Genomic DNA, 16,826 nt, shown 5'->3' on the forward strand with positions numbered 1-16,826 from the left:
CAGTGTTGCGTGTCGCCAATCTTGCCTGTGTCCATCACCCAAAGTCTGTTGCATTCATCTATCTGAAATTGTGTACATTTGAAGTTTAATTATTGATTATCATGGATATATTCGTTTTATTTTTCGTGAAATTACCCCACTAGTTTGTTATAATTATTAATAGAAAGATCGGCTATAATACGTTAAATTCAGTCATTCATAAACTGATTTTTAAATTTGTAACTTAAATTTGTAATGCTGAAAGCATTTAATTTCAAATTTTGGATTGTATTTTACTTTTGATTTAATGATATTATAGTCTAGATTTTGATTTTATAATTTTTATTTATTCATAATTTTTATTTTATCAGTTCATAATTGTTTGATTTTAAAAATTTTAGTGACGTGTGGTAAACTCTAACACTAGTTTTAAGTACTTTTACTAACAAATATTATGGATGGAGAATGTCTGAAATAAATAAATTATTATTATTATAAAAGCCGAAACACTTAGAGAAATTTGCGAGATCTGCCAAGTAGATCTCTAGCTCGGTTGGTAAAGCGGTGGTCCTAATTTCAACAGACCGGTTCGATTCTTGTCAGACGAAGGAATTTTTCTTTGTAATCTACCTTTGTATTAATAATTAGATGCTGAGAAGCCATATGCGTGTCAACCTTACACTATGGAAACCAAAGGACATGTTATGTTGACATATATAAATCAGAGGTTATATGTATATGATGTATTTCGACATTGAAAACATAAACATGTTATTGTCTTTGTTTAACTACTGCGTGCCGTCGTAAGCCAAATGAGATAGCATTACATTGGTCTGTGCCAAAGACGGGAATCGAAAATATGTAACGTCATCTTAAATGCCAACTGTGTTCATTTCGCAGTACATGAGGTACATGATACGGTTGTCAAAGGGAAGTACATCAAATGTCAAAACAAATGTTTTTCCAAGTGTTTTATTGAATTATTTGTACGGATAATAATAAAATGGACAAAAATATTGACAGCGAGAAAAGATAGGTATTAATAAAAACGCGTCGCTGCAGCATTAAGGAATGTGGCATTAGCAAAAGCGAAAATCAACCGAATGAAACATTACACAGGCATGGTTGTTTTTTTGTGTACACAATACCCAATACCCCAAATATCTCATGTAATTAGACTTATTTAAGTAGTTTATTCATAAATCTTGGCAAATTTTGCTTTAGTTACTTCAGGTTGCCTACTTGTTTGTATATTTTGATGATTGTTGTTAAAGATTCTTACACTAGCGTCATAGTACATTTATGAAAACGTAATTTATGTTAAGAGAAATAGTAATTTCTTTATGAAAAATAGTGACAGACATAACATTAATACGAGGAATTAAAATAAACTAACTGTTCTTGATAGTCGTCTTCATAAAGTCACAAATTCTTTTAAGGGCAATGTATACGCTTCTATAACTAGATTCCGGTTGATATACAAAATTGGCCATTCACAAGTTTTAAAACTATAGTGAATACTTAGCTCATAGAGGTAGTCACGATCTCTGTTGTTTGAAAGAAAAAAAACATTGTAAATGTTGAATGTGTTTTGTGTTATTTACAAAGAGCAACCCCTAGAGTTTCTTGCTCATTTTTATCAGGGGAATCTGCCTTTCGAATGAGCGGTAGCGTTTAACCAAATTGACGATTTCAAGTCTAATAATGCTTACCCGTGAAATAAAGATTATTTTGGTTTTGGTTTTTGATTTTGAAATCCCATGTGCCTGTATTTTTTACAACCATTTACTTTTTTTATATATGGCCGTTATTTCACCAAATACACTAATTAAATTTAAATTAAATGTTTACGTTTATATAGTTTAAAAAAGAATTGCTGATTTGGTGACAGCCCTGGTATTTAACTTTAATTTTGTAATGGCCTTTTATTTTGCTACTATAACTTAGAACAAGTGTGCTGAGAACAGATCAATTAACTTTGGTAACACAGTTTAGTTTATGGTTATAAGGTTATGGACTGTACACAAGAAACGTCAACACAGTATCTATGTTATGTATTATTGTTATGTTTAGGTACATTAAGTTAGGTAAATAATGTAGTGGTGGGCCGAATATTCGTTTTTATATTAAAAATGCTGTACTTTCTGCCGAATATAGTTCTACAAAAAATGAAACATTTACCTACCTAACTTATTAGCCTATGAAATATTGTACAAAGATTTTATAAAGAATACTTCGTTACATGTCTAGATAAAATAAAAGTAATATTATTATATTACCATAAATAATTTATTTAAAAGAGACTCAACACAATCAGTTCTTGAAAAAATAAAAATCCTTTTAATTACAAAAAAATGAGCAAGCCTTAGAAAGAATCGCACTCTTCTTTGAGCGGGAGAGTCGCATGCTCTTCACACACTTTCAATTATTGTTTTATAATCCAGAAACAATCGCATCAAGTCCTCCGAATTATTCGGCCGAATATTTGGTTCTATAAACTTTTTATCGAACATTCTGCCAATAATCGACATCGTTAAAATCCCGATTCTTCCCATCACTTATAATAATAAAGCCTTGATCCAATTTACTACGTTAATGTCAAGACTTCTAGATAAGCTATTGCTTTTATTGCTCAAAAACAAGAAGTATGTTACTAATAAACAATTTAGATTGCTAGATATGGCCCCTTCAAAAAACGAGCATTCGTCACAATTACAACGTATCTTCATAGATAGATTGATTGTTTAGTAGCAGTAGAATTCCGTAGTTTGCCACCCTTAGAGGCATGATGGTTTTAAATAGGCATTTATATTTTCTTCAAATTTAAATGGGACCATTACCAAGGCATCTTCTTTCCAACAAAAAAATCATTAACATCGGTACACAAATACCTGTGATTAGTTATGTCTAACACACATATAAAAAAGCAGTCGAATTGAGAACCTCCTCTTTTTCAAAAGTCGGTTAAAAAAGTTATTTGTGTTTTACATGTTCGAGGTCACTTACCGCAGTCCTAAATACTGAAGTTATTCCTTCGCAGTTCTGGCCTTGATTTTCGTGCCAGGAGTAGTGAGGGTATCCAGAGATATAGCCCATCTCATCCACTGTGCCCAGAGTCACGGGCCGACCTTCGTCGAAGCGAGGTATCGTTATGAATATTCGTGACGGTAAAATGCCTGAAATTGAACACAGTGTTTAGTCGACAAAGTAACTAACAAGACACCAATTTATACTACATAGTTTACAGTGGTTGTTCTTGATTTGTTGTCTTCAGAAATTCACAAATTCATTTAAGAAATATGGCTTCTACAATAAGTTTACGGTTGATATTTAAAATTTACCATTTACGACGTTTAGGTTTATAGAGAAACAAAAAACTTTACATTATACAGGTCCCGCGTACTTGGATGACAAAAATCTGTGGTAATGACCCGTTTAGCTATTAAATATGTACAAATGTATATACAAATAGATCAACCCCTAGAGTTTCTTGGTCATTCTTTTCAGGGGAATCTATCTTACACCTTTACTGACATAGGTCTTTCGCCTTTTCAACACGCATTAATGCATTCATACATGCTTAATTTAATTAATAATGAATGTGCCTGACAATCTTAACAATAATCTCTTAATCATAAAATAAGGAACTACCCAGTACAAACCACTAATTAAAATCCTAAATTGGTCGTATCTAAGACCGAATCTGGGACTTCCTCATCTAACGTTACAATGCTAACCGCGATTTCGTTTTAAACTGCCAATGTAGTATCTGTGTAGATTTTCACAATCGGTACAACAGCATTAAAAATGATGACCTCGGCGACCCATGCAGCTATTTGCTCTATGGGTGCTAGATGAGGACTTAAATATAGAATTACGGCATCCCCTACCTGTCGTACAAAGCGACTATAGGGGACTTGGGAGTTGCGGCCCAAAATGAGGGCTCTGTTCGTCCATATACACATTTCAGCAATTTCGGGAAGACACAGCTCATAAGATGGTATTATGAAGCGTGTGATTCCGGCAGGGGTGGAAAGGGATGCAAGCCCGGGAAGGCACTGCAAGTACGACGTGTATGGGAAGTATCTGTTGCAACATGTATTGGGCATGGCCAGCGAAGGGCTTTTAGTGGGTATCCCATCCATCCATCCCAAATCCCATATAACCTCCGATTTCCCCCTCAGAATGTCGTGTAGCTTTTGAAGATTTCCCCTACCACTAAAAAAATGTAAGGTAGTCCCGAGCTCAATTGCTGGACTGATCAATTAGGGAAACGAATTTTTACAAATTGGATCTTCTAAGTCTACGCATTCTGGATAGTATGCCGAAGCTAATTTTATTGCTCTGGTACTCATAGCACAGGTAGTTCTCTAGTTTGAGGCCTTTTCTGGCTCCAAAAATAAAAAAATACACAGTAATTTTCAAGTTCTTTTTAATTTGACTCGAAAGTCACGATATTTCACCATAACATTCAATTATTTTTGTGAAATTACAACACTAGTTTGTTGTAATTATTAATACAAAGATCGAACACTAAGAAAAAAATTCTTCGATCTCTGCTGGACGCTATGCCAACTAAGCTATGAAACGAACAAACGATCTTACAAACTTTTATATGTGCTTGTTGCAGATTTTTGTTCTTGGTTTTTAACATTATTACACTATATAGATTTTAAGACTTTCGTGGTTACTCACTAAATGATTATCACTAGTATCAGGTTTCTTACCACGGTATGACTTCTTTTTATTTTCCCGATATTTCGGAACGGATGGAAGAGGTATGTTGATGACGTATTTTGCATAATGGAAGGAAAGGAGCAACATATACAAAATTATTTAACACGTCTTAATAATACCCATAACAAAATGAAGTTCACTTGTGAAATTGAGAAAAATCGCGCGCTTTCATTTTACATGCCACTTCACATCATCACCCAAAACGCCTACATTCGGTCGTCAGGTCATTAACCAATAGAGCTTATGATCTTTGTGATTCACACCACCTACCACAGGAACAGGAGCACGTTAAGACGGTTTTGCGACAGAATGGATACAAAATAAAAACATTTAAACCAATACACAAAAGGAAGAAGCAAATTGACGTACAGAGACTACCAGTTTTTCTGCCCTATGTACAAGGGGTGACAGATAAAATAGCCAGGTCGCTAAGGAAGTTTTCCATAAAAACTGTTTTCACCCCCTTAACCAAAATAGGAAAAATGTTTCGTTCACCAAAAGACCACCTTCCTTTACAAACACCGGGTGTCTTCTATAAAGTGAACTGCAGTTGTGGGAGCTCGTATATCGGTCAGACTAAACGAACAATTGTCGATCGTATGAAGGACACATCCGAGCAGTAAAAAACAATGATCCACAGAAGTCGGCTATAGCACAACATCTCACAAAGACTGACACTAACCACTGGATCGAGTTGCATAGCCCCCAGGTACTCTCGACAGAACGTCACTATATACCACGGTTGGTACGAGAAGCCATCGAGATCACGAAGTACAAAACATTTAACTTCTGATGATGGTTTTAAACTGTCCAGTGCATGGAATCCGGTCCTTAGTGCGTGCAGTAATAAAAACAAAAACACCTCGAGTTCAGTTTCGCGTGTGGATACAGTGAGTGTGGTTTGTGTGAAAAAAGTGAGTGACAATGGTAACGCCACAACAAATCGCGATGAAGGTAGTCGTCGACAGCGCAAGAGGGTAGACAGATATGTCTGCTCATAAAGCTGTCATCTGCCGCCGTCCAGTCAACCCGTGACCATGGAGCGTGCAACCGTTCCGAAATATCGGGAAAATAAAAAGAAGTCATACCGTGGTAAGAAACCTGATACTAGTGATAATTATTACACTGATTGAACTGTCCGTTTGTGACTATTGTTTCAAGTGTGAATAAAAGCACTCAGACGGTAAAATGTCATACGAATGACATTTTACCGCATACCAATACGCAGAATCCACATTAATTTTGAGATTCGCAGGATGTTCGAGAGAGGTGAAGGTAACCCTCTTCAGAACGTACTGTACCTCCCTCTAGACAAGCGGTCTGTTGCTAGAGTATACGAACAGGGCTTACAGGACCCTACGGACTCAATATAATAACTCGTTGCGAGTGTTGATGGGCCCCCTTTCTGCAGCGCATCAGGGATGTTTAAGAGACGCGCGTTCCTTGTGCGCTGTGTGCGGGCTAGCCCCAACTCTCCTCTCTATGCATAAGCGATGAATGCCCTATAGGGGCATTATTTCATACATCATTAGACAGTGTTTTGGGCTACAGTGTCAAAATGTATAATTATTTTTTTTACTAACAATAGAATAAGTGCACATAATTGCAGATAGGACACACACTTTGCAGTCTATTGGTACTTGAAATAAATGTATTATTATTAAACTTTTAATATAAACAACTGCCTCCGTGGCCGTACGGTTGCCACGCCGGACTGCCACGCAGAGGTCCCAGGTTCGATTCCCGGGCCGGGAGAAATATTTGTATGGCCTACATTTATTTCTCTCGTGAGTTTGGGTGTAATTTATGATGGTCTATGTGTGTGTGTCCATGTCACCCGCGACACAAGGTTTCCCTAGTGCGGGGCTATGTTGAGTGTGTAAGTTTTACATTTTTTATACATTTTACATAAATAATACCCACTTATTTCTAATACTATTTAAATAAATTTTGCAGCAACCGCCTGTTCGGACGTTTCTATCCAGAGTGCCCCATAGACTGAGTGCCCGCCCGTGCTCCGTTCCACAATGCTTGGTAATTCAAAGATTTACCTACTTGTATCCCACTGTGTCGGTGTCAAGTGAAGCTCAAGCGTTATAGGTTCAAGCGTTATTTTATCAACACACAATAGAATTAAAAATATTCATGAACATACAAAAATTTTATTTTCATCAAATTCACACACGAACCCATGTTCTATTAAATATTAAATAAAATATAAGACAACATGACATACGTTGCTCTGCTCATCGCAAAATAAGTAACTAAAGCATTTGTGTTATAGAAATCGGAAACAACGAAGGTAACACAAACGCCCATACCTATAATCCTATAACCTAGAAAAGTCAGTTTTTTCTACAGTGACGCGGCTCTAACCCGGGACCTCAGAGATGACGACACTCGACTACGGACGTCCTCATGTAATATAAATTCTAGTAGTATTTTTTTATGGTACCAAGCCACCATGATATCGTCATATAAATTTTAGAAACAATAATAACAGTACATTAAGTTTTTCAAAATTTTATTCAGTTTATTTAAATATACTTCCCTTTAACGCAACTACCGTAAACAAATTTCCTAACACCTTGATACAAGAGTTCATTGAGACTGTAAATGGACCAATCATATCGCACTTTGAACTATTACAATCATGCCAGGCAGCAGTTCGATTTATGAAACAGATTATTCGGGTTGCAATGAAATTAGAATTCAATTTGCTTATTATCCACTTTTTCCTTCCTCGTCGAGACGAATTAAAAATTCTCACTTCAATTGTGTTGGACAATCGCAAAATAATTACTCATTATCTGATTGTAGTGTTCAATATTATTGTGATTAGCTTTTTGTTAGAATTAATTATAAGTACACTGTTGGACACAACCTTGCATTTTTATTTGAAATCTTTCACGGACTGTGTTTACCGTATGTTATTAACAATGTTTTCCGTAAAATTAAATATGATAGTACGGGGTACTTCGTTTCTTTAGACGGATCTCAAGTGCGATTTCCGCTTTTTTTTTTAAGATGCTATGTTATTTACAGGAAAACAATCCTTATGATTGAGATTTTTGATCAGTATAGTAAAATTATCAGTGTTTTTTTGTTCACGTTTAAAAATCTTTGAATGCAGCAAGGATTGTTTTTTTTTAAAGTCTTCTTTTAGTAAAATTTTCTATTGTTTTAAAATTATATATGATTTTGTTTATAGAAGGATATAGTTAGTCATGTTACATAATCTACACATGTTTATTTATGTACCCCTGTTAATTATTCTGTACCTAGCTCTCCGGTTGACTGGTAGAGAATGCCTAACGGTATTAAATTCGCCATTTGCACTATTTGGTGTGCAATAAAATTTAAATAAATAAATAAATATCACGATGGTTTTACTACAGTGAGATTAACATATTTTTTTGTAAGAATACTCCATTAGTTTGTTATTATTATCACTCTGTCTAGTTGCCCCGGCATGACAACAGATCCTGATGTCCTGTCAGGGATTTATGTTTTGTGTTGTATATTAATTGATTAAAAAAATCGGAACTTAATAGTATATTTTTATGTATACACTAAAATGAGCCAATATATACGCGAGGTGGTTAGCCGGCTTTAGCGAGGGCGTCTATTAGGTACTCCGAGGGTTTATATTGGCTCTTATTCTTGAGGCGAAAACTTTACTTTCGTAAAAAAATTTATTCAATCGTTTACGCTCTACAACAAAATCACGATAGGTACCAAAATTTTGTTGACGCCGTATTTTTTTTTTCAACCACATACAGATACAACAAACGCGACAAAACGCCACGATTAGCGGTATTTAACAATTCTGAGCGTGTTTCGAACGATTTAAACGCTACGTCGCGTCACTAAAATGGTCCATACACAAACACACTAACGCAGGATAGTATAATATGGCTCTACCGTCTATGAGGAACAGGCACGGAACTAAAACCGAGCGTAGTCTTAGAATGTAACATTTTCGTAATGAAATTACAAAACTACACACGAGCACTTTTTCTTATAGAGTTTCCGCAGCGCTGCGACCTCTGTGAAACTGTAGGTTTATTTACTTTGATGAATTATCATCATGTTAAATTTTTGTAAAACATTTTTTGTGGTTATTTTTAAGTGTTGTTTTAGTTACGATTATATTGTTTCACTTATTGAACTTTTACATTTTGACACAAACCAGAGTAAATACTGGCTATTTGAATTTGTCTAGGTCACTCGAAGTAAATTTAAAAAACTAGGGTTTTTTACACCCTAGGGATTAAATGATGCACTTTATGTTTATGCATTATTCAGTAGAATTGTTGAAACTAAAAAAAAAGAAAACGGTTTTAAGCTTTCATCGTCGTGGGATTCAGTTATCAGCAAATACAAACGACATCAAGTATCGCCCGACAAGTCGTCGGATTGTGAGTGTTGTGTGTCGGTCTAGTATCAACCCTAGTGCACAAATAAATAACGAAGACGAAGTGCGGGTAGTTAGTTGACACCCGCCTCTTTAGTCCTTTGATCAACATTATAAGATCTTGAATTAAAAATCTAGCTTCACATGGACCTCTACTTCTACTATTTGAGCTGCTAATCGTTAATACTAATTATAATAAACAATAACTGTATATCTATTTAGATTTTCAATAAAAATATTTTGCAGTAAAACTAAGAATTTTAAATGTAGTATAAATCAAGGATTAAATGTCGGCTTGCAGCTGAAGTATCACTCTCGAACCTTACAAAGCTGTTAAGCGTTCTGGGTAATTTTGGAAATATATAATATACATAATTTCATTATGAAAGAATATATTGATAATCTTGGAATTGAGTCCAAATTCACGATACCACGATTTTGTTTATCTAAGGTACTTAAATGACTCTTTTATGGGAAACAGTATTAATACGTTTTTTTACAGTAAAATTCCGGAGCGTATATTAAGATGATCATTTCCTAAGTTTAAAACTTACATCAATAGTATCTTGATTGAAAAATCGTATCACAAAATTGAAGACTACGTTTCAGATATAGATGTATGGAAAGAAGACATGGCTCTAGATTACACACAAATTTGATTCAAAGTGTATTCCCATAGCATTTAGGTTTATTTTAAAAGAGCAACCCTTAGAGTTTCTTGCGCGTTCTTCTTAGGCAGCACCGTGAGTGAGCAGTAGCTTGAAAAAAAGAAGTTCAAGTGCAAAATTTATTTTACTTATAGATTAAATGATATTTTGACTTTAATTTTGTATATATTTCCCAGACATACTTCGGTACTCGTGTATTACAGAAACTCCTCCTCAGATTATAACCAGGACATTGGTGTGTTTACTTTCGTATTTTTTGTAGAGCATGCTAACTAAGTCCTTTTTTATGACACACAGTGACTGAACAAACAAGTCGTGCACCTGTAGTGTCACTCAGAGTTTTAAGTCGCAAAAATCTGAGGGGCATTGCCACTGCGCTCGTCACGTTGCACATAAGTTGATAAGTCCCAAGTGCCTGTAATTTCACCAGGACCCTTTTAAAGCCGGACCGCAGTAAAGCTCATATTACCGCCTGGTAGCAGTACTTCTCTAAATAAACTGTTATACAAGGAGCTCTACTGGTACTAAAATGACTTGTGTTCAAAAGTAATCGTCACAAAGTTGTAAATCTATTCACCACAAGCCACAGGTGTGAATGAATACTTGTAAATAGTCAAGAAAAACCACTGTGTAAATGAATCATTTAAATTTTCCCATAAAAACTAAGAAGTGTGTATATAAGCTTGTATTTATTATTATACAAGTTATTTGTTATGTAAATATCCCTTATAAGAAAACACTGAGAGCGTGAATGACCTCGACTCTATGTTGGTATAACAATGTACTTGGGTAAAGGACAACGGCAAACTCCCATATAAATTTTTGTTGTCATAATTTGTATGCGTCTGTTTATGAAAAATATGTGAAAATATAGAGTAGAAATTCCTGATCACAATTAAGTAGTTAATCTTTTATTAACTTATTACAAATAGGTCGAATCAGTACTTTTGATATTACGTGAACTAAATGTGGATCTAAGCCATATGTAAGTACTGAAATTCCTTTTTTGGCGGCTAGATGTCGCTCAACGTTAAGAAACTAAGAAACTGATGTTGTAGATATCAGTCCGGTTACATACTAATGAGTCATTAGAGTTTCTTTTAAATATGATTTTATTTCCAGACTTAGATAGGCCGCTATTATAATTTGAAAAACCTAATTTATTTATTTTATTAAAACTTGTAATTAACACATTTGAACTAACGAATTCTTATAACTATGGTTTTGCCACAGTTCTTTCGTTCGTCCATAATATTATATTGAACCTTTTATTAAAAAAATGTCGGTACAAAAGCATTAGTTGCGAATTGGGATGAAATGATTTTTCTGATATTGTACCACTACAACAACAACAAAATTACTGGTAAGACCAATTTAGGATATTAACCTTTCTACAGTTCTTGTCTGGGTGTTCTGAGTAGTATTCCATAGTGAATTCTGTTGCCTTGGTAATATTAGTACAGGGAATTCTCTAGTTTAAGACCAGGTAATAAGTATAATTGTCGTGCTTATAATGTGTATTTCGAACGTAATTTTATTCTAGAAACCAACCCCCAGTATACATGCAGATTTCATTCAATAGTGTTAAAGATAAATCATTGACCAATTTCGAAATGGTAACCTGCATTTTAATTTTGCACGCAGAGTATGTACTGGTATATATATTTAATGCACCGAACTATATTAAACTTGTTTATAACCTTTTTTGTAAACAAGTTTATTATGGCGTAACTTCGTACAAATAAAAAGGTTTCATTGAATAATTTCATTGTCAATAATTATTACTCTATGGTCCATAGTTCTTTTTATTTCCTCGTACTTATTTATAATTGGCACTTGTTTATAATTCATTTAAGCGTTTCCAGTTTGAGCTTACAAAAACGTTTACGAAAACATTTAAGCCGTGACTCTATGCTAAAAAAGCTTGGAACATTGTGTTGACAGTGAGTAGGCTACTAAAGATTGTAACATAAGTAAGTTTATTTGTGTAAGACGAGTTTTATTTTTATTTATAAAATGATTATTCACATTGACGAATTCATTTGTTTTGGAAACATGGATGGTGGGACTTGATACTTAGACATGTTGCGAGAAATGAAAATAATAATATACTTATAACTTTAAATTATTAGCTTGCTTACATTAAAAAGCAAACTTACTTAAGTGCTCTTCGTTTAAATGCCCACCTCTAGCCAAAATCAACAGCTTTAAATAATTGTAGGATTTTCTTGGACTTTGATTGTTTTGATATCTTATGGCTGAAATATGTCCTTGCCAAGTAACGAGAGTCATGTACTCAGTAAAGGACATAAACTACTTCAAGGCAGGATCTGCAATCTCTGCTCTTTCATAGCTTGACGTCGGATATACGCTTATTATATAGCAGACCCTTGAACACCGCATTTATGTTGCCTGCTTGTCAGTTTTGTACAGGATGTATCACGGAGCGGGTGCTAGGAAATTGCACGATTTAATTCCGCCTTCCGCTTTCCATCATCGGGGGACTTGACGTAGGCTGGGGTTCCATCCCAATGTTGTGGATATTTCAAGGACTCGCAAGAAGCGTTACGCTTCCACGTTTATTTGGCGAACGGCTATGGAGTGAAATTGAAAGTTTACGTCTACGAAAGTTTGCTTTCGAATTTATTTCTGAAAGAAATCGACATTTTTAAAAAACCTATCGTAAGGTAGATAAGTTATATTTTATATATTAAGTATATTTCCCAGAATACCTATAAACCGATGCATTCATGTATGTTCACTGGGAGATATTGAGAGGTGTACGTGTAGAACACACGAGGCGAGTATTGTGAATTGCAAATATGCTCATGTTATTTATTTACCCATGATAAATTAATTTTTATAATAGGTAATCGGGCAATAATCAAAAAAATCTGAAATATAGTTCGAAAGAATGTTTGTGTACGTACAAACGAGCGTATTTCGCCATGACAGTTAGACGTACGCGGTCGCTGCGCGGCATCAACGCGGACTCCGCTCGCCGACCGCGCAGTTGTACTATTCGGAGGAATTTAAATTTGTTGCCTAGTAAATAGAATTCAGAATAACCATAGCACCTGAAGGCGAGGTAATTGGGCGGTTGCCGCGCGGCGACCGCGCGAACACTTTCACCTCGCGTAACTGTGCGGTAAGGGCTCTATATTTAGGACAGTAGGTTAATCAATAAGTAAAACTCTCGCAAGTAGCAAGTGCACATTGTGTACCTTATTTTTTTTTGTTTACCTTTGAAGTGACGCGTTCTGAGTTGACATGTAGTGTGTTTACGCGGACATGGTTTTTTAATTATATTTAAACGTAGTTTTAGTAACTTAATTTACATATGCTTAACATTAAATTATTTCTGAAAAGTTATACGAATCCATATTGCAATGAATAAGTCGACTTGTGACTTACCTTGTCTATGCTGAACATCTACGTCAATAGGCACGGAGTTCCCCGGCACGTAATGCCGTTTGGTCAAAGCAACCTGCTTGGTTTCTTCATCAGGGAAGGCGAATTCCAACTCAGCCCATTGCCTGATCACCCTTAGGTTGCTTTTGGCGCCGAGTCCTGGCCAGCAGCACGCCAGGCAGTAGGATAAGAAGAAAAATCTCTGGAATCCGTAAGACATCTCTGCCTTGAATGTGTTGAGGAGTTCGGGATCTGAAAGATATAAATGAATACAATTATAGGTAAAATTGGAATTCAAAATTTCGTAAACAGGAAAAAACAAATTTTGGCATCAATCCTATTTATAAACAGTTTTTAAAACTTTTTTAATCTACCTGCGTACAATAAATATTAAACAAAATCGATTAATATTTACGAGTAAGAAGTGTTCAAGGATCAAAATATGTTGTTGTTTTTTATTTTAATTAAAATGGGCCAAAGGTAGCCTTTTCTCACTATTTTAAAAAGTATTAACCATATTAGAATGTAAATATATGGAAATAAATTATATGAAAAACACAACATTGTATTTATTCCGTGGAATTTGATTTTAGCGTATTAAATTAAAATTGTCTCATGTTGTATAAATTAATTACCATATCGATTGAGAAGTACAGCACAGGTTTCGTCTGGTATCATCTTGAGAATAAACTATGTTCGTCACTTAAGCCCGTATCATGTCTAAGTTAATCACCAACAGCCTTTATAAGTTTAAGTTCGCATTGACTAAGTGCAAATATTTGTTTTGAATTAACTGGTTTTTACCACAAATAGGTATAAGTTTACTGAACGAAATGTAAGTAGAGAAATATTTTAAAAAACTATACGTGTGATTTGAATGGAATTTATTGTACAACTGCAATTGCTTTCATTTGATAGAACGAATTTTTTTTGTTTGTTATATTGCAAAAAATTACTCGGTCATTATTTGTAAGTATGACGATAAAACTATCTACAGAATTGAATGGTACACCCGTCCATACAATGAAGTATACAATGTAACTTTTCGATACTACAAATTAGGACGCGACGAAACGCCGTAAGGTTCAACTTTCAATGTCAACATTTAAAGTTTGTTTACGTAAGCTTGTGGTCGTGCTTACTGCGTATACGCACAAATTACTTGTTGATTTCAATGGCATAAAAATACGAATAGTGCGGTTGATTCGTTTTAAGTAGTTTTATACAGATTGCGGTCGCATATTTGAGATTCGAGATATTTGGAGCAGTCATAGCTTGAACAACATTGTTAATAAAAATGTCTAATGTAAGTAATAGGAATGGGAACGCATTACCATTTGATTGATTCGAAGAAGCAAATCATTGATGAATTGGATTGACTACATAGCATTCTACATATGTTGATCTTAATTTTAAGCACACACACAACAACCACACCTGGTTTTCAACTAGGGAATCAGTGTTTTTTTAAGTACCAAAAGATAGTAATTAACACCGAGGACATTACTCAGAACACACAAACGAGAAATAATTTAGAAAAGGTGAATTCCCAAATAACTCATTCCTGGAATAGAAACCGAGACCTCACTTAACGCTCATAGTGCTAGCCGCTAAGCCACCATAGTCGTCATCGTAATACATTATTATATGTCATGTGTATGGTCGTAGAGTCCTTGGTCTCTGACAGGTGGCTTGAAACCATAAGGTGGCCTTATATAATACAAATTTATGTGGCCTGTGCATACAACCCTTGATTTATATAATAATTATGTCATGATGATATTAGGAACTTATGATACGGTAAATTACTCAGCCGAGTAGAAACCGTCAAAATTTTCATTTTCAAATTCAACCATATGGCGTCTCGCCGCGATCTAATTTGCAATATTATAAAGTGATAGATACTGTATATACATTCAATGTGTTGCCGGGTGTACTGTTCAATTCTATAGACAGCTTTATCGCCACACCTACAAATAATGAGAAGGTAATTAAAGCAACACAACAAAAAAAAGTATTCGTTCACTCAAATGAAAGCTATTATAAAAACAGCTAATTACATCTCTGCATCTATGCGATTAATTTAAAAAAAAAACATATATTCCTCCATAAGTAACTTCTAATACAAATTTGGAAAGAAGTTAAACACACTGTAGAAGTTTGAAAAATTTATGTCACGAGAAGTCAAAACCAAAATTAGCCTACGAAGGGACGTGACACGTCCTTTAAAGTTTCTTACAAACTTTAATGATCTTATTTAATTAAGTTTAACGCACCTATTTACATAATATCATTAAAAGTGACTGTAGAACTATTTGTTTTTTCATGGAAACTAACGTTTCAGTACCTTTACGCGTTTCATGGTCACGGCTGAAGTTATTACATTTCTATGGGTAACAATCGCGAAAACCTGAGAACTTGTGACTGTAGAACATTTGTTCAGATAGCAAAATATGAGACACTCAGTAACGAGAAGGAAATCATATGTTTTACAACTTCAGAAGGAAATTATTATACAACTTCTGCGTACTTGGATGACAAAAATCCGTGGTAGTGACCCGTTTAGCTCTTTTAGGCATTCGCTATCTAAGATATATGATAGATGAAATATAGTAATATTAGCAACCCCTAGAGTTTCTTGCTCGTTCTTCTCAGGGGAATCTGACTTACGAATGAGCAGTAGAGTTTAATCAGTATGACGATTTCAAGTGTAAATTGCTTACATCTGAAATAAAGATTATTTAACTTTGAAAACAAGTCGTATGTCTGGTGTTAAGCGACACGGCTGGCATAGCAGAACTTTAAATAGCAAAAATTTGAGGGGCACTTCCACTGCACCCGTCACCTTGAGACATAAGTCGACAAGTCCCACGTGCCCGTAATTTCAACGGCATAACCCTTTAAAACCGTAACGCAGAAATGCTAACATTGCTGCTTGGCGGCACACAAGGAGCTCTATTGCTACTCTTTGAAATTCGATGTATTTGCTACATTCTTTAAATTGTACTGCTATATTGGACTCCTTGTTGAAAGCATTCTACAATTATGTTGTTGGATCGCTATATTTAACATAGTTCGATTATGATTTACTGAGTCTAGGCTAAGGTTTTTTGATAAATTACCATTAATCGAAGAGCTATTTACATGATATAGAAGTGTTTCTATACTGCAGAATCCTATATATCACTATATGCAATATATATCACTATATGTGATTTCACCAGCGCCCTTACCCTTGTAAACCGGAACGCGGTAGAAATAAAAGAAAATAGGCTTCTCAGTGGCTAGCCATTGAGCTACTGTTCAACTACTATACTATAATATACTATCATAAAATTATTTTAAGTAGCAGTAGAGCTCCTTGTAAAAGAGTTCGTCCAGGGAAGTACTGCCACCTTACCTATTTGTGCCGCCAAGCAGTACTGTGCGAAAGTTTCAAGGGTAAGAGTGCTGGTTAAATTACAAGCACATTAAACTTATCACCTTACGTCTCAGTATGACGAGCCCAGTAGCAGTGCCTCTCAGATCTTTGTGTTTAAAAGCTCTGAATAGCACTGCAACTGTTATGGACAGGCATGTCGCTTATCATCAGGCGCACAACTTATTCGTCGTGA

The 16,826-nt window shown here is 35.0% G+C and overlaps 1 protein-coding gene across 1 annotated transcript; it reads right to left on the reverse strand.

Moving 5' to 3' along the window:
• Positions 1 to 2: 2 nt before the first annotated feature.
• Positions 3 to 14,207, reverse strand: LOC113228683 (protein yellow-like; the record flags this gene model as incomplete). The annotated part of the gene is made up of 4 exons (XM_026462038.1): positions 13,848 to 14,207; positions 13,216 to 13,464; positions 2,986 to 3,155; positions 3 to 62 (listed from the first exon to the last, which is right to left on the reverse strand). Coding segments are annotated over exons 1-4 (522 nt in total), but the record flags the coding sequence as incomplete, so codon positions are not given.
• Positions 14,208 to 16,826: the final 2,619 nt, after the last annotated feature.

This window comes from Hyposmocoma kahamanoa, unplaced genomic scaffold, assembly GCF_003589595.1.
Source record: "Hyposmocoma kahamanoa isolate Upper Pololo Valley unplaced genomic scaffold, ASM358959v1 236, whole genome shotgun sequence".
Lineage (NCBI taxonomy): Eukaryota > Metazoa > Arthropoda > Insecta > Lepidoptera > Cosmopterigidae > Hyposmocoma > Hyposmocoma kahamanoa.